At 46.8% G+C, this 20,564-nt stretch overlaps 2 protein-coding genes across 2 annotated transcripts; both read left to right on the top strand.

Annotated features, from left to right (window-relative positions):
* Nucleotides 1-494: 494 nt before the first annotated feature.
* Nucleotides 495-6,055, top strand: LOC109507317 (fibronectin type III domain-containing protein 7-like). The gene is made up of 13 exons (XM_019856649.1): nt 495-569; nt 1,166-1,457; nt 1,569-1,829; nt 2,213-2,473; nt 2,873-3,133; nt 3,236-3,496; nt 3,590-3,850; nt 3,928-4,188; nt 4,612-4,872; nt 4,953-5,210; nt 5,299-5,565; nt 5,674-5,931; nt 6,045-6,055. The coding sequence occupies exons 1-13, from the start codon at nt 495-497 to the stop codon at nt 6,053-6,055; spliced, it is 2,988 nt and encodes a 995-aa protein (XP_019712208.1).
* LOC109507288 (receptor-type tyrosine-protein phosphatase beta-like) lies at nt 6,016-20,335 on the top strand. The gene is made up of 31 exons (XM_019856621.1): nt 6,016-6,264; nt 6,404-6,664; nt 6,746-7,003; nt 7,310-7,570; nt 7,650-7,910; nt 7,987-8,256; nt 8,439-8,696; nt 9,156-9,416; nt 9,523-9,786; nt 9,869-10,129; nt 10,299-10,553; nt 10,629-10,898; nt 11,025-11,285; nt 11,368-11,625; nt 11,767-12,036; nt 12,216-12,485; nt 12,559-12,822; nt 12,993-13,250; nt 13,438-13,698; nt 14,247-14,504; nt 14,584-14,844; nt 15,280-15,537; nt 15,785-16,051; nt 16,469-16,732; nt 16,860-17,129; nt 17,247-17,510; nt 17,670-17,930; nt 18,046-18,336; nt 19,166-19,405; nt 19,482-19,523; nt 19,763-20,335. The coding sequence occupies exons 1-31, from the start codon at nt 6,147-6,149 to the stop codon at nt 20,038-20,040; spliced, it is 7,794 nt and encodes a 2,597-aa protein (XP_019712180.1). The 5' UTR covers nt 6,016-6,146; the 3' UTR covers nt 20,041-20,335.
* The last annotated feature ends 229 nt before the right edge of the window (nt 20,336-20,564 follow it).

The following is a 20,564-nucleotide window of genomic DNA, read 5'->3' as shown; positions in this document are numbered from 1 at the left end:
AACTCTCATGAACTTGTGTTTGCTCATTTGTTCTTTATGTATTTTTAGATGCAACGAGTTTTGGCAACAGGTGAGTGCAGTCAAACTTGTAAGCTCTTAAAATAACTTTTGGCACACAATCGTTACAGAAACACAAAATCGATATTAGATCTATTATTAATAAATATAAGAATCATAATAATAAAAATAATGTATTTAAAAAATTGTGTTAACATTTTTATTTCATAAAAAAAAAAACCTCCACGTTATTGCTCTTCTATGTTCGTTGTCTGGTATTGAATAAAGGTTGTTTTGACCCAGCATTAAACTGATGATGATCTCCATTTAAATAACCCCAATTTCCTTTTTTTTTTTCCCCAGGATGTAGCATTGTCTCAGTGACCTCTCCTTCAGCATCATCACTGAATGTCATATGGAGCGAAGACATCGGAGCTTCGGTATATTTACTGGACTTACGAGTGGTCAACTCCACCAGTATTGCCCCTGTGGTGGTGATGCCGTACCCACCCAGCACTCAGAGGCTGATTCAGGGCTTACGACCTGGCCACACATACCTGGTCACGGTGAAGGTGATAGCGTCTTACGTTGTTGTGTGCACAGACACTTACGAAACAATGACAGGTAGATATTGTTAAAAAAAAATCTGACGAGTGATATTTTCAAGGCTTTTCTCGATACCTGGTCACGGTGAAGGTGATAGCGTCTTACGTCGTTGTGTGCACAGACACTTACGAAACCATGACAGGTAGATATTGTTAAAAAAAATCCGACGAGTGATATTTTCAAGACTTTTCTCATACTCAACGTTTTCTTGCCTTCCCACAGTACCGGCGACATCTCAGATCACATTTTCCAGAGCTATTTCAAGTACCTCGATCATATTTGAGTGGTCGAGTGTGTTCGGTGCAGACAGCTACACTTTGTTTGTGGAGGAGTTGTTCAGCACCCCCACAAACAAATACAACCAGACCTTCACGACTTTGAGCGGACAAATGGATGGCTTGATTCCATCGACTACGTACATCTGTTGCATTTATGCCTCCAACACAGCAGGAAATGGTGCCAAAAGTAACCTTAGGACGATCACTACCTGTAAGTCTACTCAGATTGTGGGCTTTAAGAAAAAAAAACTATGTTGTGGTTTTGTTACGTTGCACCCCAGTAGCGTTTGTATTTTGTCTCCAAAGTGGTGCAGCCGCCAACCGGCGTGACTCTTGTCTCCACCGGAAAGAGCACGGCTCGAGTGACGTGGGACTCTGTGTATAAAGTTCTGCTTTATCAAGTGACCGTGAGCGACAACGAAAATCCTAGCAACGCACCCGTCATCATGAACACATCGTCCACAACCATGGATATCAGTAATCTAGAACCCTGCTCCACCTACACCGTGGGGGTATCGTCGGTCAACGTGTTCTTAGTACCGGGGGAGGCTTCCAATGTCACGCACACGACATCCAGTGAGTATTTTAAATTCTGTTGATAAAGACGGGCATTTGACTGAAATTCCTCTTTTAGGCTAAACCTCTGCTGTCCACGCTGCTAAAACTGATTTCTCTCGTCTTGTTTAGCCATAAATCCCGTGACATCCCTCACGGTGGTCTACAGCTGCTCCAGCGGTATGGTGACGGTAACGTGGGATTTGGTGTTTGGCGCCAACTTGTACCGAGCCACGGCTGTCGACGGCACCGGTGCGTCACTCAACTGTACATCAGCCTCCGACAGCTGCCAGGTCACCATGCTCAAGTGCGGCGAGCAGTACAGAGTGCACGTCACAGCAATCTCGGACGACTGCGAGAGCATCGCCAACACCTCCACCGTGTTCGAGACGGGTGAGTGCAGCCTGGATGGTCTTCGCCCAACACCTTCTCATTTTACTTTGTTACCTTCACACATGCAAATCCACAGCTCGATGTCACCGATAAGTTGGCCCAGTGGGATTTTGTTTAGCTTCCTCCTATTGTTAGCTTTTACTCTTTTCTCACAGTCACACCCTCTCATTAGTCAATACAAGTGGATACCCAACACCATCAATTTATGAGTTCTTTACACTCTATTGAAGGGAGGCGGACATCTCAAAGGTCAGTTATCATATCAAGGGGGAAGCACGCAATCTGCTCAAAGAAATTTAACTTGTGTTAAATGTCGTGAGCCTGAAATGTAACCAAAGAAGAAAAAGACAAAGATGAAAAATTTCCTTTTCTCGTTTCTCCAGTGCCCTGCGCACCAGCTCACACTCTGACCAACCACGATTGCTCAAGCAATGTGATCCTCTTTAGCTGGGAGCCAACCAACAACACTTTTTACTACGTGGCCACGGCTGAAGACAACCATGGCCAAATGACTGAGTGCCGGACACAAGACAGCGCCTGCTTCTTCACCAATACAGGCTGTGGTCAATTCTACACATACACCGTGTATGCTGTCAGCTCCGAATGCAACAGCGAAGTTAGCCAACCTGAGTTCGTGCGAACCTGTGAGTACCATTTCACCATCAATCATCTATCTACTTTTTTTTTTTGCGGAAAATAGCCACTCTTGTTCTAAAAATTCTAGCAACATCCTGGATAACTATGATTTATGCGCTAGGTTTTTTTTTCCAGCTTCTTGTATTCGGCTCATGTGTATAATGTGCAATGTATCCTACACGGTATTGAAAACATCGGAATATTTATTATAATACAGTAAAAAGTGAATGTCTGTATCCCAAAATGAACATTAAAGAAGACTCAACATTTCCATTCTCTTGGGCTGTGATTGGATATACTTATGGAAGAGCGTAATTACACGGCCATTTTATTGATAACATAACCGACTGTAGAAGAAAATGTATGTTTTGAAAGACTGAAACTAACTCAATCTCCCTTTCTCCCAGCTCCCTGTCTTCCTGCAAATGTACAGACGGCAGCAGAATGTCACTCCGAAACCCTGATTACTACCTGGGACTCCGCCGCAGGAGCTCTGTCCTACACTATCGAAGCACAGGGCAACACGGGAGAAACCTACAACTGCACCTCCTCGTCCAACAGCTGTGCAGTGACCGGCGTGCCTTGCGGGGAACACCTCAGCGTGTGGATCGTCGCCTCCAATGACAACTGCTCCACCGACAGGGTTCTGGGAGAGGTGGCGCAGACTGGTATGCACTGGGAGCTATAAACTTTGAGTTAAAAGATTTAGTATAGCGCCTCTTTTCGGAGTTTAGGTCAAGACTCGTTTCTATACTCCTTTATCTCTCCAGTTCCTTGCACCCCCACCATTGTGTCAGCATCAGCCAACTGCAGCCAAGACTCAGCAACAATCACCTGGACGACAAGCATCGGTGCCATATTTTACACCGCAGTCGTTCAGGATATGGATGGAAATTTGCATGGCTGTAGTTCAGCCGCCACCGAATGCTTGGTGGGAGACCTGACATGTGGACGGAATTACACGGCCCACATCATTGGATCCAATTTCAAATGTAACAGCAGTGACAGCGATGAGATTGCATTTCGTACAGGTAAGAATAATTGACCGAACGGTCCATTGCGTGTCTAATAAAGCACTGCACATATATTTACTCTTTCAATGTCCTCCTGCTCCTCCTCCTTAGCACCTTGTCCTCCTGATAACGTCGAAGCATTCAGAGACTGTGACGCCAACCACGCTCTGATAGTCTGGCAGAATCACCGGTCCACAGGCAACTACACGGCGACCATCGAGGATCCGAGTGGAGCTCAACTCACGTGCAACAGTGAGACTGTCAACAACTGCAAAATCCCCGATTTGCCATGTGGGAAGACATACAACGTTACTGTCACTAACAATGATGGAACCTGCCATTCTATATCGACATCAGTCAGCATGGACTCAGGTACTGCAGCAATAACGTATTGAGCTGTGAGTGAAAAAAAATGATCAAAAGTAATACATGATGTTGTCTTTTTCTAGTACCATGTGGCCCAGAGGATGTTGAAGCGGTCATGAATTGCCCTACAGGCGAGCTGACAATGACCTGGAGCAACTCCGTCCCTGCGGACAACTACACGGCCACCATTTCCAGGGGGTTGGGTCAGCCTCTATACTGCAACTCCACAGAGACTCAGTGCACCAGAGGAGGGTTAGCTTGTGGCAGCACTTACTCTGTGACCATTGCAGCGGTCACCGGGACATGTTACAGTCTGCCCAGTACCGAGGCCATCGTGCAAACAAGTAAGAGAATTTCTGTGCACTTTCTGAAATGCGCGAAGAGACCACAAAATGGCGCCAAAGCCTTGTCTAGCACAGTAAGTAGTTGAAGGAAGTATGATGAAGTGATACATGAATAGCGGAGGTCGACTGTACTTAGTTATTATTTCTGGATCCAAACTTGTTAGCTCTCAAGCTAGCTGGAGTGGAAACAATCGTATGATTTTTTTTTTTTTTTAAGCTCCATTTTATATACTTGCTGTTTTGTTTTTTTTATTCATTTAAATTTGGGTTGTGAATGTAGGTTGTGGGTTTACAGAAAAAAAAGGGAGGGGCTCATTACTTGGCAGGGCTCAGTCCCTATTCTCCAAGAAGAGCTACAAATTCTTTTAGGATCTGTCATACAAACTTTTTTCACCTCACTCTCTCTCTTGTCTTTCCTATCAGTGCCGTGCCCTCCTACGCCCGTCATTGCTGTGGAAACATGCGGACCAGGTCCCGTTCCTGTCTCTTGGGTGGCCAGTGACAGTGCCAATTCTTACACTGCCATTGCTGTGAGCAGTGCAGGCTATACCTCAGCATGCACCACCAATGAAACATCGTGCAACTTTTATAACCTTATGTGCGGCCAAGTTTACAACATCACTGTGGCAGGAGTGGACAACAACTGCACAGGACTCTATGGAGATGCTGTGCCACTGTACACCGGTAACACGCTGACGGCGACCCTCACTTCCACCTCATTGAAAATGATGATGCTTACCTATTCACTGATTCGCTTCCTGCAGAGCCATGCATCCCCACCAACGTGTCCAGCCAGCTGGACTGTGCGGCTAGCATCTCTCATGTATTCTGGAACTCTGATCCAAATGCTGCCAGCTACACTGTGACAGCCACCAATACAGAGCAGATGCGCACCTGCGTCAGCACTACACCCAACTGTACACTAACAAACTTGCTCTGTGACCAAACTTATGACATTTCTGTGACGGCCACCGATGGCATCTGTGTCAGCAGCGAGAGCGCCTCAATCTGGCAAGCACCAGGTAAAGATTACCGGTAGCTGTTATTTTCAGGCTATGTAGACACGATTCAATCTGATCTTCAAACCATCAAACTTTTTTATTTTCTTAGTACCGTGTGCGCCTGGGGATGTCAACACCACTTTCTCCTGCAACACCAATGACCTCATGGTCAGCTGGAGAAACTCTTCTTGGCCACTAAACTACAGCATCGCCGCCACTCCCCTCTCTGGAAATTTGACATCAGCCACCTGCTACACGGACAGCACTGACTGTAGTCTGAGTGGCCTTCACTGTGGACAGGCTTACAATGTTTCCGTAAGAGGTTGCTTTGGAGATTGCCCCGGACCGTATAGTGTCCCACAGACCATCATGACAGGTATTAGGATGTATAATTTACTAGTCTACTAGTAAAGTAGACTGGATAGGATAAGATAATGAGTTTGAATGAGCTTCGTAAAAACGAGTGATATTTTTATCTGTCCAGCTCCATGTGCACCTCAAAACTTGGAAGCGATGACAGACTGTAGCACACACTCCATCTGGGCCTCTTGGAATGCTTCTTCGGGGGCTACCTCCTACACAGCGACTATGACGGGACCAAATGGCTTCTTTGAAACGTGTTCGACATCGAACCTCATGTGTTCTTTTAGTAATCTACAGTGTGCAACACAATACAGTGTTAACGTCACAGCTCATGATGACTACTGCACCAGCCCCTCCGCTCGGATAACAATGACCACTGGTAATTTCTACAATTGTGATATCTAATACATTTCCCAGAATGCAACATTCATCCTTCTGGCACCTGTTCCTGCAGGACCGTGTGATCCATTAAATGTGACCGCCGTTCTCCAGTGTGGTTCTGATGCAGCTACAGTATCTTGGCATGCCAGCGCCGGGGCCGCATCGTACCATGTTTTGGCTTACGCCTCACAGCATCAAACATCCTGCTGGAGCATGTCAACTTCCTGTCAGTTGAATGGCCTACAGTGTGGAGCGACGTACAATCTGACTGTTGTTGCTGAGGGCAGCACATGTAACAGCACTGGAGGCTCACAAGCAACGTTGATGACAGGTTAGTGAAAATTTCATTTCAACATGAACTTGCGTTCTCGGCGCCCATCCCGTTGGCCTGAAATGAGGCAGCCGTGCAACGTACTGTAAACATAGCCGAATCTTATCAAAAATAAAATCTCACTTTTCTTCTCTCCCAGCTCCATGCTCGCCATACTTCGAAAACAGCACCCAAATCTGTGGCACAAATTCCTCCATTGTGTCCTGGATGCCAGTGGACGATGCCACAGGTTACATAATCAATGCAAGAGCCACAAGCGGCCATTTGGTTTCGTGCAACTCAGCCATTCCGACCTGTGCGCTAACAGATTTAGAGTGTGGTGCAACTTACACAGCCACTATTGTGGCTCAGGGAAGCCAGTGTGACAGCCCACCTGGACCACCTGCTAACATTACCACAGGTTAGGTGCATTGTTACGGTCCATTTACCTGCCCGATGCAGCTAATATTCACCTTGTTATCATTTTTTTTTTGCTTTATAGCTCCCTGCCCTCCAGCGGTTATTTCCAAGCAGTACATGTGTGGCAGCAACACAGCCGTGCTCAGTTGGAGTGACACTTTTGGACGTCTCGGCTTCCAAGCTGAAATAGCTGGATATGGCTATCAGGAAACCTGCAGGACTACAAATACGAGTTGTGTAGTCCACAATCTTCCTTGTGGCTTGGATCTCAATGTTACTGTGCAGGCTGAGGGAGAGCACTGCAACAGCACCCCTAGTGTCTGTCATTCACTCCAAACAGGTGAGTCGAGCATAGCAATAACGTCATTTTTTACGGTTTTTAAGAAATGACAACAAACAAGGAAAAAAACAAGCAAGACAGAATGTGTGACTGACACTGATGTCAAAGAAACGCCACAATATTTGCAAATCAAACTACGGGCACAAGATATGGCCGGAGAGGGTGGAGTTTTTAACAGATTATTCATTTACTACTGTCAGGACATGCCGACGGTTAGAACAGCGGTGCCCCAAAAATTTTTTTGAAATACAAACTCCCCTTTGTATTTTATTGGATATTCATTGTCATTTTTTTCCCCCTTTCCAGCCCCATGCGCCCCAGTGAACATTAGTGCCACCCTGGTCTGTTTCAATCACTCAGCCCTGGTGTCATGGGTGGGAAGCTCCAGCGCTGTTGAATACACAGTGACGTCTACCGGCCAAAATGGACACACACATCAATGTCATTCAAACACGACTAGTTGTCAACTTTCACACATCCACTGCGAAGAAACGTATGACATCACCGTAACGCCTCACTCTGAGTCGTGCGCTGGAACGCCGAGTCAAGTCTACAGCTTCAGAGCAGGTGCCCGACTATCATCAGCATCACGTTAGGCTAAATTTAAGAAAAGTTTCATTTATCTGTCTTGCTCGTCTTTCTCCAGGCCTTTGCTCTCCGAGTAATGTCACCATCTCTCCACCGTGTGAGGACAACAACACAGTGTCTTGGTCCAGTGTGACGGGGGCTGAGATGTACATAGCCACAGCCACAGCCGATGATGGACACACACACACTTGCAGCTCCAATGCGTCGACCTCATGCCAGTTCACTGACCTTCACTGTGGGCAAAACTATTCTGTCGCCGTGGTGACCGTGGACCGGGGTTGTCTGAGCGAGCCGAGCTCAGCTGTGGAAGTGACGACTGGTGTGTTGAGTAGCTGCCTGGATGTTTTGAACACACTTGTGCGTGATTACTCACTTCTCTTTTTTTATCGAACCAGCTCTGTGTCCACCCACTAACTTGGCGGGCGAGGTCGCCTGTGACACCAATGCCGTGACCATCTCATGGGACCCGAGTCCAGTGCCGGGGGTTTCTTATATCCTGAAATACCAGAAGCTCTCTGGCACACTTCCTCCTTCATCGTGGACGACCTCAAACACCTCACACACACTCGCGGACTTACAGTGTGGACAGCGCTATGTATTCTACATTGCTTTCCTGGATGGGGCTTGCCACAGCAGCTACAGCCCTTCCATGGAATTAAGCACAGGTATGGAATGTTTACCTGCATTGGAGTATACAGTAAAAGTCTTTTTAACACGCGACAACTCCTACAATTATCAAAAAGGAAGAACCCTTCCAAAGAACAATGGTACACAGCACTCATGCCCACAGCAACAGCGGTATGAATATTATTATTATTGTCGCTGAATGTTTTCGTTCCATGTTCAGCTCCCTGCCAGCCCACAAACTTCACTGCTCACGTGGACTGCGGGCTGAACAAAGGCAACTTCTCCTGGGCTGAAAGCAATGGAGCAGCTTTTTACACAGTGGAGGTGACAGGGGAGCACGGCCATGTGGCATCTTGCGCATCCAACGACACCTCATGTGCTGTCAGACTCCACTGCGGCCGCCCCTACTCGGCATCTCTGGTGGCGTCCACCGAGAGCTGCAACAGCACTGAACATGCTGACATTTATTTTGATTCTGGTAAGCAAAGACTCCACCGCTGCCAGAAAATCATGCTTTTTACTTACTGTCCTTCAAACAACACTCTTGTTACCCTAAAACTGTGGAACAAATTTCCACCTGAGCTAGGAGCTTCCCCTTCCTGTCGACATTTAAAAAAAATACGTTTGTTTAGGCAGACATTCCAGTAGGACGTGTTTTGATTTGTTTAATCTTGTATTGACTGTATCAAGTTTAGGACTATATTTTAACCAAGTGAAGCACCTTGTAAGGTGATCTCTGTGAGAGACTGACTGATTGAGTGTTATCCCTCCAGTGACGCCATCGTCCTCCCACAGTCTTAATCCCATCATCCAGAAACTGAATTTTAGGTTACTTCAGTCCTCCACCACTGACCTGAATCAGCTGAGATAGACTCACCCAGAACTAAATCAGTGGTATGAAAATTGAATAGATAACTTTTCAACCTGTTTCCCATAGCGCCATGTCTGCCAGAAGATGTTGTCGCCGTAATGGACTGTTACACCAATGTGATGAACGTGACTTGGTCAGAGACCCCCGGCACGGACAACTACACGGCTTGGGCCATCAGCCTAGAAGGACACAGAGCTTCCTGCAACTCCACAATCAACAATTGCTCCATCCGTGACCTGCACTGCGGCCATGTCTACGAGGTGGCGGTCACCTCTTCCTCCGTTCAATGTGAAATCATCGCTGGTTCTGACTACAAGGTCCAAGCCGGTGAGTCCTGCTTTGTCAAACCAGAAACAATTTTCTTGTTTGTAGCAGAACAGATGCAATACGCATGGCTTTATGTCTTTTCTTCCTTTGTGTTAATCCCCTGTAGCTCCATGTAAACCGGAAAACGTCACGGGGGATCTCAACTGCAGCTCCAACATCATGACGGTGACTTGGCATCAAGTCAGTTCACTGGCTCAGAACTTCACCATTGAAGCCACATCGGTTTCAGGTGTGAACTCCACTTGTGAAACCAATGAGAATAACTGCTCCTTTTTGGACTTGAGCTGCGGTCAACTCTACACTTTCACGATAACGGGTCACACCAACGTCTGCATGAGCGAGATGAGCTACCCCACAGAGATGCTAACCGGTACGCCTTCTTCAAATTCCCCTCACAATTCCCTTTTTTTTTTCTTTCCTTCGTTCAAACTTGCTCCTCTCTTGTTCTCTAGCTCCATGTCCCCCCGGTGAGGTGTCCGCAGCAATAAACTGTACCACCCGAACAGCTCTGGTCAGCTGGGATACCACAGCGGCAGCCACAGCTTACAGCGTCCATGCAACTTCCACCAACGGACACAACTCCTCCTGCAGTGAGATGGGAGCGTCGTGCGAACTTGACAGCCTCGTCTGCGGACAGATCTACTCGGTTGTGGTGGAATCGATGCATACTGGGTGTGCCGGTCCGGCTGCTGCTCCAGTGTTGCTCACTACAGGTGAGCCCAAAGTCGCACTTGTAGCAACGTAACCTTTTCTCACCTCGAAACTTGAGGACTTATTAAAGATTTTTTTTTTCCGGACACATCAGTGGAACCCATTGTGTGTCCACTTCAAATGGAAGCATTTTGCCTTAACAAAAGAAAACCACCTCATCTCTCTCCCCAGATCCTTGCGTTCCCATGAACGTTTCGGTCTCCTACCGTGTAAATGATACCCGGGTGCTGTGGAGTGCGGCAGATGGAGCAAGTTCCTACTCAGTGTGGGCCGGAAACGATCAAGGCTGGATAGCCACATGTAACAGCACAGAAACGAGCTGCCATCTGAGCGGCCTGCGCTGCGGTCAGATCTACAATGTTACTGTGACGGCACACAACCACGGTTGTGATAGTTTCACCTCTGACGCCCACCGGTTTATGACAGGTGGGTCACAGTATCAATAATGGTTGTATGTGATAATCTGGTCGCTGTTGGTCAATCCTTTGTGCTGTTTTTCAGAACCATGCCCACCTACCAATGTTTTAGCCGATATGGAATGTGAGCAACTTGCGGTGACTATTTCCTGGGACCAGAGTGCGCTCGCTCAGGGTTACGTGGCCTATGTTTACGACCATGCCGGACACTACGTTTTGATGTGTGAGGCGGAGGGCACAACCGCCAGCTGTGCTGTCTCGGGACTCATGTGTGGCACCCAATACGACATGTGGGTCGTAGCCTTGGGAGAGGAGTACAACAGCTCTGACAGCACCACGGTCATGTTCACATCAGGTACAGACATGCATAAAGGTTATAAATGTAACACAAACTATCATCACAAAACAACTTTATATCATTTCAAAAGCCTATTCCAACACTACCCTTTAAAATATAATCATGTTGTTCTGAAATCTGCAGAGCCTTGCCAACCGGCCAGCATTGAAGCCATTATGGACTGTGAGACCAAATCCGCTATGGTATCCTGGCTACCCGGCCTTGGAGCCGCGTCTTACGTAGCTGATCTAACAGCCTCATCGGGCCACACGACAACATGCACCACCAACGAGACCCACTGCCTTCTCGGATCTCTGCCGTGTGGCGAGCAATACAACGTCTCTGTGGCGAGTGTGGGAGACACCTGCGACAGCACTGAGCGAATGTCAGGATATCTCACCACGGGTACTGTGTGATCCATTAAATGTTACACAGGTGTTGTCATAGGCGAAACCGATTTCATCGTTTAAAACTCCTCAATTTGCAGAGTCCTGTGTCCCGGTGAATCTGTCCATCCACTTCAATATGAGCGAAGCTCGCGTCACGTGGGGTGCAGCAAGAGGCGCCGGGTCTTATTGTGTCCAGGCTGTGAGCGATCAGGGTCTGACTGCAACCTGTAACAGTACTGGCACCCAATGCAGTGTGACTGGCTTGCAGTGCAGTCAGATCTACAACATCACCGTGGCAGCGAAAAATGACGTGTGCAACAACACCGCGAGATCGGAAACGTACCGCCTCATGACAGGTTAGTCGGGATAAACATACGGTACCAATTATCACCTTCCTTTTAGCCGCAGCTTTGACGCCATCTTGTGGATTCTTGGAGAATTTTAGAAAGACCGCAAAACTAGATGAGTCACAAATGATGATTTTCCTGTCATTTCAGAACCTTGCCCACCTACCAATGTTCAGGCCAATGTGGAATGTGAACAGCTTACGGTGGCTGTTTCCTGGGAGCAGAGTGAGCTCGCCGTGGGTTACGTCGTCTACGTTTACGACCATTACGGATACTACACTTTGATGTGTGAGGCTGGAGATAGAGACACCGGCTGTGTTGTCTCGGGACTCATGTGTGGCACCCAATATGATGTGTGGGCCATAGCCCGAGGAGGGGAGTACAATAGTTCTGAGAGCACAACGGTCTCGTTCACATCAGGTACAGACTTGCACCCCCCACACCAATGTAATGTCTGGGGCTCCTTAACAATTTGATGTGGATTGGAACTGAAATACATTATTGTGATTAGAGTACTCAGAAGAGCATAAAATATGTCAGAGAAAATGAATGGATGGACTTTAACCCATTCGCAAAACATTTTCATTCTCTATTCCTAGCTCCGTGCCTGCCTACCAACATAAATGTCGAAGTCGACTGTAACTCCGACGGGGTTGCAGTGGCGTCCTGGAGCCCTCCTTACGGCACAGCAAACATTTCCCTGACAGCCAGTGGAAGTCTTGAGTTTCCCTGCCAAGCTGAGCACAACAATGCGTTGAGCATTTGCAACCTGACGGGTCTAGATTGCGGCGAAACCTACAACCTGAGCCTCACTGCCAGCAACGACTACTGCAGCGTCACGTCACATATGCACTCGAATTTCACCACACGTAGGTTTGCCCCAAAATCTGTTTTCAAGCCTATCATGTCCAAAGTTTGACTGATAACACATCAATTCCGCAGGCCCATGCCGACCTCAGTATGTTGGTGTTGCCCTGCCGTGCGGTTCTGAAACTGCTGTCCTGTCCTGGGAGGAGAGTCCTGAAGTGGAACTTTACATGGGAAGCGCTATACTTAGCTCAGGCGGGGAGGAGCATTGGTGCAACGCTACAGGTTCTTCCTGTATGTTCCCAGACCTCTCCTGCGGGGAGATGTACAACTTTACCGTCAAAGCACTGAGTCACGGCTGCTGTAGCCAAGCCAGTGACTCTGTGTACATTCAAACAGGTATGAAAATGTGCGCTGCACTAAAGTTACCGATATTTGGGTTACCCTCTTTACCGATGAAACATTTTGACTGTAACTGTGATTTGTCTTTTATTGGAATTCACTAAATGATGCAGGTGGCTTTTCTTATGCGATAATCTGTTGTCATGACTTGTCTTTCCTCAACTCAGAGCCTTGCCAGCCTGTGATAGTGATGGCTCGGTCTCCCTGTCAGACTGAGGAGCTGCAGGTGTCCTGGAATCCCGCTCGCGGTGTGGTGTTTTACCTCATCACGACCACAGGAAGTCTGGGCTATGTGAGGAACTACAATACGACGCAGACGAGCCTGACCGCTGCTCTACCGTGTGGACAGAACTACAGCGTCATCGTGCAAGGACAAGGCAGCGAGTGCAACAGTGACCCAAGCAGCCCTGCCTTTGTCAAAACATGTAAGATCTCACGACAGTAGACCACATACAGTGGCTGATATGATCTCATTTGAAAGTTGCTGTGATAATTGTCAGTACATCTTCAAAATGGTAAAATGTTTTTTTTTTTTTTCTGTGCATGTATCTCATCTCATTACAATGCTTGGTTGCATTTGTGATTGCGTTTGCATCCCTCCTCCATCCGCAGCTCCATGCATCCCTCGTGATGTGATGACTCATGAGCAGTGCGGGGCAAACGCAGCCGCCGTTTATTGGCGGGCCAGTGATGGCGCCATAACATACGCCGCAGAAGCCATCGGTCTTGATGGACACAGCCACTGGTGTTACAGCAACCACAGCAACTGCACCTGGGACGACCTTCACTGTGGCGATGAATACACCGTCCTGGTGATGGCCGAGGATGAAGACTGCGCCAGCTTGCCCAGCAACAGCTCTGTCATCTACATGGGTATACACATTGAGATTAAAGTGCATTTTATTCAACAAGTCTTCCCTCGTGAACCTTAGATGTTCTTTGGTCTTCCTCTTCCTTCTTTTACGTGGCGGCTCATTTTCAGCATCTAAGCATGTCCGCACTATCTCGGTAGGGCTTCTTCCAGCTTTGTCTCCAAATGTTCCAATCCGCGCTATCCCTCTGATGAAATCATTCCTCATCCTTCCATCCTGCTCACTCCCAAAGAGAAACTTAGCACCTTCAACCCTACCAGCTCCAGCTCAGTCTTCTGTCCATTGCTATGTCACCAAGCTATCTAACATGGCTGGTCTCACTGCCATCCTAAAAAAAAAATCTTTCACTTAGAATGATGTTAGTCTGTCACAGACCACCCCTGACATTTTTGTTCTTCTTGCTTGTACTTTTTTTTCTCTCTTTCCATCAATCCCAATTATGTAAACTAGTCGTGCGTCTTCTCAGCGCCATCCTCGAATATCAGATACAGAGACTCCTGTCTGACCTCCTCGATGGCATTTATTCTGCTTTTTTTTTTTCTTCTTCAGAACCATGTTTGCCCCAGAATGTCCTTGCCTCTGTGGACTGTGAGGTGAACGCTATCTCGCTTAGTTGGGATGCCAGTAATGGAACAAAAATGTATGTGGTCTCACTTGACACGGAAGGCCAAAGTGTTATGCACAGCACCAATGACACCGAAGTGCACTTGTCCGGCCTTAACTGTGGGGAAAACTACAGCCTCACAGTGACACCTCACAACCATTACTGCGTCGGTATGACCAGCGTAACAACTTCCATACAGACCTGTAAGTCAAATACCACTAAAACTCAACATAATCACCAGAAGCTGTGAGGTTAGCTTCATTCATGTCTTGTCTCTTTAAGGGCCTTGCCCACCCAGGGAGGTCTACACCATGAAGGACTGCCTTTCTGGTATTGTCATGGTTGCGTGGCAACCCAGCAATGGGACAGACCACTACATGGCCACCATGGGCTCTGTCAGCGGCGTCTCTCAAACTTGCATGTCATACTCTGGCGAATGCAACATTTCTGGACTGACCTGCGGACAGAACTTTGCTGTGTCCGTCACAGCGTCCAACCAGCTATGTAACGTCACCTCCGTAGCATATCACAGTGTGCAATCAGGTGAGGTTTACGTGCCTTGTAACCATTCAAAACTCAAAATTGCACTCAAATTCTGGCCATGGTATGAATACATTTGCGCTTAACCGTACATCTATAGACAGTAAATTTAATGGCTTAAAGATCCTTGAGCTTTTGAATAGCCACCTAGCAGGGCAAAAACATACATGTGGCGAAGACTCTCTTAGTCATTTAAGCTAACAACGCAGGCTCGCTCTTAGCCTCTGCCGTGACATACAAAGATTTTAGTAACTCAGTTGAGTTATCACCTTCCTATTATTAAGATGCTATAGATAGAACTCAAAAAATGTGAATAGGTGAATTTGAGAACCGCAAACCACAAATCAGCAGGGGATTTATTGTACCAGAACATCATACTGGAGTGATTGGATAGTTTCTGTTTTTGTGACTATTTTGTTGTCTGTCATCCCCGTTCAGTGCCATGTGTTCCCGCTGACGTCTCCGTGGCGAAGGACTGCGATAGCAACACCGCTGCCGTGTCCTGGTCTGCCAGCGACGGTGCGACGCAGTACTTAGTGACGGCCTCCTGTTACCACGGCAATGTCAGCCACCAGACCTCCGACCTCAACTATACTCTGAATGACCTCATGTGTGGTAGCCGATACGCCATTCAAGTGGTGGCTATGGATGACAACTGCTCCAGTGTTCCCAGTCATGTTCTGATATTTGACACAGGTGAGGGGCTCCTACAAAGACCACCGTGCTATGAGTTGATAGCATTGTTAGCATGATACACGGGGACCGATTTTTAATATCTCAGCCATTTTTTAATGCGACACCAAAAATCTAAATACGCGCATGTACATTGTACGTGCTTGACAAGTTGAGCTAAGTGTCGAGCGACGTATGCTAGCTGCTTAATTCGTATACAACTGGAGCAAAAAAAGTGTTAGCACTGAAAGGCATGTTTGTGTGTTCCCAGCCCCATGTCCACCCCTCAACGTGACCACCCAGCTCAGCTGCATGTCCAATAATTTGACGGTTTCTTGGGACTCCGTCGGGTACGCTGACTACTTTTTGGTCTGGCTAAGTGAGGACAACGTACAAGGCAGTGGTGAGACCTTTAACACCACCGACAATGAGTGTTCCACCAGTCACCTGAACTGTGGGAGCAGCTACGCCGTCCAAGTCACAGCAGTCAAAGGAGATTGCCGGACCCAATCCAATCAGAACTACAGCATTTTGACAGGTGCGGAACCTCACCTGTAAAATCAATTTTTCATTGCACACATCACTCAGCAGACCAAGTCCCGCCTTTTAAAGCCACACACATACAAAGTTACAGATATTATGATGTGATGTAATGTGAGTATAGCAACCCCAAGTGGGACAAAAATAATACCTGCACTAAAGTCAATTATGATCCGTTACTCAATTAATTTGATTGGACGACTGGTCAAATAATCAATTCTAAAAATATTCAACTCAACTTTTGACAAATGAGTAGAAACCTCAGATGTGTGTTCTCTAATGTCGGGAGTAAACATAAAAAGTCAAAAATAAATACTCAAGTAAAGTACAGCTACCTGGAAAATCTACTCAAGTCCAGTATTTGTACTTTACTGTTCTCCGCCCTCCAAGTTCAAACCACTTTTGATCTCTCCAGCTCCGTGCCAGCCTCAGGGCATCCAAGGCAGCCTTGACTGTGTGACCAATTCTGCCTGGATCTCATGGGACTCTGCCCTGGGCGCCGACTGCTACGCCGTTTTAGCGATCGGGGAAGATGACAGCACAGCCAACTGTACCACCTGGACCAACACCACCTGCGAGGTGGAGGACCTGGCGTGTGGTATTCTTTATCACTTTAGCGTGACGGCCAAGAACAGCCAGTGTGACAGTTATCCCAGCGCCACCATTGACTTGCAAACAGGTCATTGATTTTCTCTCACTAAAGGTTCCCATTTTTGCTCTGCTGCGTGCCAACTTGTGAGCAATTACTTTTTAAGGGTAATCATATTAGAGGTTTACTGTGATCCCAAATGCATGGCCTTCCCCAGCTCCCTGCTCCCTCGCTGGCATCACGGCCGTCCCTGAATGCCACAACGCTTCCATCCTCGTTATCTGGGAGCTCGCGGAAGGCGGCGAGGGAAACACCGTGTACATCGCCACAGCCGAGGCCAGCGACCACACGTACCTGTCCTGCAATGGCACGGGCACAAACTGCACCCTGCGCGGGGCACAGTGTGACCTCCACTACACCGTCATCGTTGCCGCTTCATCAGACCGGTGCAGCAGTTTGAGAAGTCCGCCTTATAGACTAAGCATGGGTACATACAGTCCTTTTTCTTTTCTTTGGGGGGGTGGGGGGGATTTTTGACAAAGCCGTTGAAAAGTCTCACATGTTGGACCAGACAAAGTTCTCAGAGTTCCAATGTTCTTCTCAGAACCGTGTCCACCGAGCGAAGTGACTGTCAGAGCCTCGTGTGAGGACCACAGCGCCCTGGTGTCCTGGACCTCCTCTCCGGTCGCCGCGACTTACTATGTTGTCGCATCGGCTGCGGACGGACACACGCATACCTGCAGCGGCTCCTCTTCCACTAACTGTAGCTTGTCTGGGCTGCATTGCGACGAGCAGTACACGGTCTACGTGACAGCCAGTCATGAGAACTGCACCAGCATGGCCAGTCACAATGTTACCTTCAGCACGGGTATGTGCTATACCGACTACTTATGTCAACTTGAAAACTCTGCCTTGAATCGTTTATCCATAATATTTTTTTCCTCATTTTTCATTGTCAAATCTCGCCGTGTCAACGTACACAATACATACAACAACTAATCCGTGATTCCTTCCAAACCTTGTGCAGGTCCCTGTCAGCCCGAGGGTCTCTCGGTCGCCTTCCACTGCAGTAATGAGTCTGCAGTCCTCTCGTGGACCCCCAGTGATAACGCTGTGGACTATTACGGCTGCGCTCAGACATGGAGTGGAGAGATGCTTTACTGTCACAGTACCTATCCCACCTGTACCATTTCTAATCTGAACTGCGGGACTCTTTATAACTTCACTGTCCAGGCCTCGGATGGCACGTGCAACAGCTCCTTCAGTGATCCGGTGCAAAGAGGAGCAGGTAGCTACTGTTCAAATGCGGTGGTAAATGCAAATGTGGTGGTGATGCATGTTCATTTGTTTCGCCTGTCAAGTTAAAAATGGTTGATCTAGGAAATTCTCCCCCGCCTTTTCAGCCCCGTGTCCGCCAGACGCTGTTGAAGTGCAGCCTATGATGATGTACGCGGAGATCCAGACTTTGCAATTCACCTGGACAGACATCAGCTGCGCATCCACAGAGTACCTGCTGAGGTTATCGGGGAACCTGCTGGGAGACAGCCAGGCCCGCTTCGAAGTGTCTTCCTATTGGACAACCACGACCTCGTTCGAGATCCCGCTTCCCTGCGGTTCCTACTATGTGGCTACAGTGGAGAGCAGGAACATGGCTGGAACCAGCAACCAGTCTGTGCCTCTTCATGAGACAACAGGTAGAACGTCTAACGTCTACGCTCGGTGGTCACTTGATTAGGTACATCGCAATCAAATGGGATCCGACATAGGAGCGGTTGTCAGCGACTGTTATTGTTAAGATTTTGTTGTTGTTTTGTTTGTTGGATTCTGTTTTTTTTAAAGGAACATCAACTCTTGGGGCTGTTTCTATACCTTTCAAATTCCAAAAGGTTTTGTTTTTTTTGTTTTTTTTTTTTTTAGGTCGGAGGCATAATAGAACCAGAATAGTCGTATTTTTAAAATGCTGAATATGATTTTAATGTACATGATATGTACATGGAAATACTGTAATATGATGACTTTATTTGAGAAAAATACATTTTTCTTGTCAGTTCTTATTTCTTGTAAAGGCTCTGACAATTATTTTTTTTTCTCAAAAAAAATATAAATTTTGTTCATCAGAGTTATTTTGAACCTCTTGTCACAATATCACAAAAAATGCTAAGGTGCTTGCTAAAAGTCATCCAGGTCATCAACAGACACAAAGGTTGGATCGAGGCTTGTTTTTCGACTTGTTTGTTGAATTTGTCGTTTTCTATAAATGTTCAAAAATTGCTTTGGCAATTATGCTAGAAGGCATTTATAAGGCAACTTTTAATTTTTAATCCCGGTGGCACGAAAGTGAACACATGGTAATTATCGAATGGTTTAACCTTTATTGGGATTATGTGGGGATTCACGGTAAAATGTCTCCCCTCGCGGACTCCCTTATGAGGTGTACCCAATGAAGTGTCTGGTAAATTATGTCACATTTGTAAACGAAAGATTTAGAAGCTTTCCTCATCTCTCATTTCTATCCCCCCCCAGCCCCATGTCAACCGTCCACAGTGTTGTACAGCAGCAACAGCTCAGTCGCCAAAGTTTCCTGGAGCCCTTCCGTGTTCGCCACCACCTACACCGTGTACAAGCACAACATCTCACTCAGCTCCCGGCTGTGCACCACCAGCGGCCTGGCCTGCTTTCTGCTCATCAACATTGCCTATTCAGACCTGCTGGTCACGGCCAGTAACGCAGCCGGGGAAAGCCGAGGGTCGACCGTCGCGAGCGGTAGGAGCGAACGCTGACTTAAAAAGTTTGAATTGCACAATTCACTTTGCAGAATCTAATCCAGTTTTGTCTTTAGTGGTGTCACACGAAGTCAGAAAACGAGACCTCAGTGAGAGTGGTAAGTTGTTTTTCCTCTAATTTCATAGAAATTAATTTTTTAAAGTTACTGATTATTTTATCAATTCAAAGGTGCCACTTTTTGAATTATTGAGGTCACATTCAAGGATATGTAAAATATATTCAACGGAGTACGTTTTTTTTTTTAAATTTGAAGGCAGGGAATGAGTTAAAAACAACGGGAATGGAGTTGACCCACTCTAATTCTCTAATCGTGTCTTTTCCGGTCGTCTTTTTCAAAAGTTCCTGTGTTAAACGTCTCACTGCTGACCAATTCGTTGGTCATGGCGGAGTGGCCTCAAGAAGACGTTGCGAATGACACCGCTTACAAGCTAGTGATCTCGCAGCAGCGGGCCAACTCCGAGTCACCCCAGGAACTCATCGTACTCGGGCAAAGCTACATCCTCACTGATCTGAGCCCCAACTCTACTTACTGCCTCACCGTGTCTGCCTGGAGCGAAACTAACGTTGGACCGGCGTCGGATTCTGTGTGTTTGGAAACAGGACAAGCTAGCTAGCAATCATTGTGTATAACACCACCTATTCACACACAACAAGCCTGATCATAATGTGACAGATCAAATCACACGACACCTTGTAGCTTTAGACCTTGTAGCATACAGGAAAGACTTGTTTGGGGGTCGTGATCTTGGTTGTGCAATGCAACATTTGGATACAAGGAATTAAGTTTTCCATGTCAACTTGAGTAACTTTTGTCCATATAGTGTATATTAACTGAGTGACACAATATGCTGATAGTGCTGATGATTGCAACATCTTTCTGTGATTAAAACCCCAAAATCCATTGTGAAATAGTGGCTAAAGTTTTATACTGTGCGGGTTTGTCTATTGACTCATAAATATATACATTAGTCCTAAAAAGTCATGTATCGGGGATATTTCAAATTTAAAGTGTTTCATCTAAATGTGTATTGCAAAAAAATATTTGCAGTGTGTGTTCTAAAAAAAAACATGGCTTTTGCATGGCTAGTGACATAATCCTTCCATTTCTTCCGAACCAGAAAAAAAAAAAAATCCTGTT

This window comes from Hippocampus comes, unplaced genomic scaffold, assembly GCF_001891065.2.
Source record: "Hippocampus comes isolate QL1 unplaced genomic scaffold, H_comes_QL1_v1.1 scaffold105, whole genome shotgun sequence".
In the NCBI taxonomy this organism is placed as follows: Eukaryota; Metazoa; Chordata; class Actinopteri; order Syngnathiformes; family Syngnathidae; genus Hippocampus; species Hippocampus comes.
This window is presented reverse-complemented; position numbering and strand designations above follow the sequence as displayed.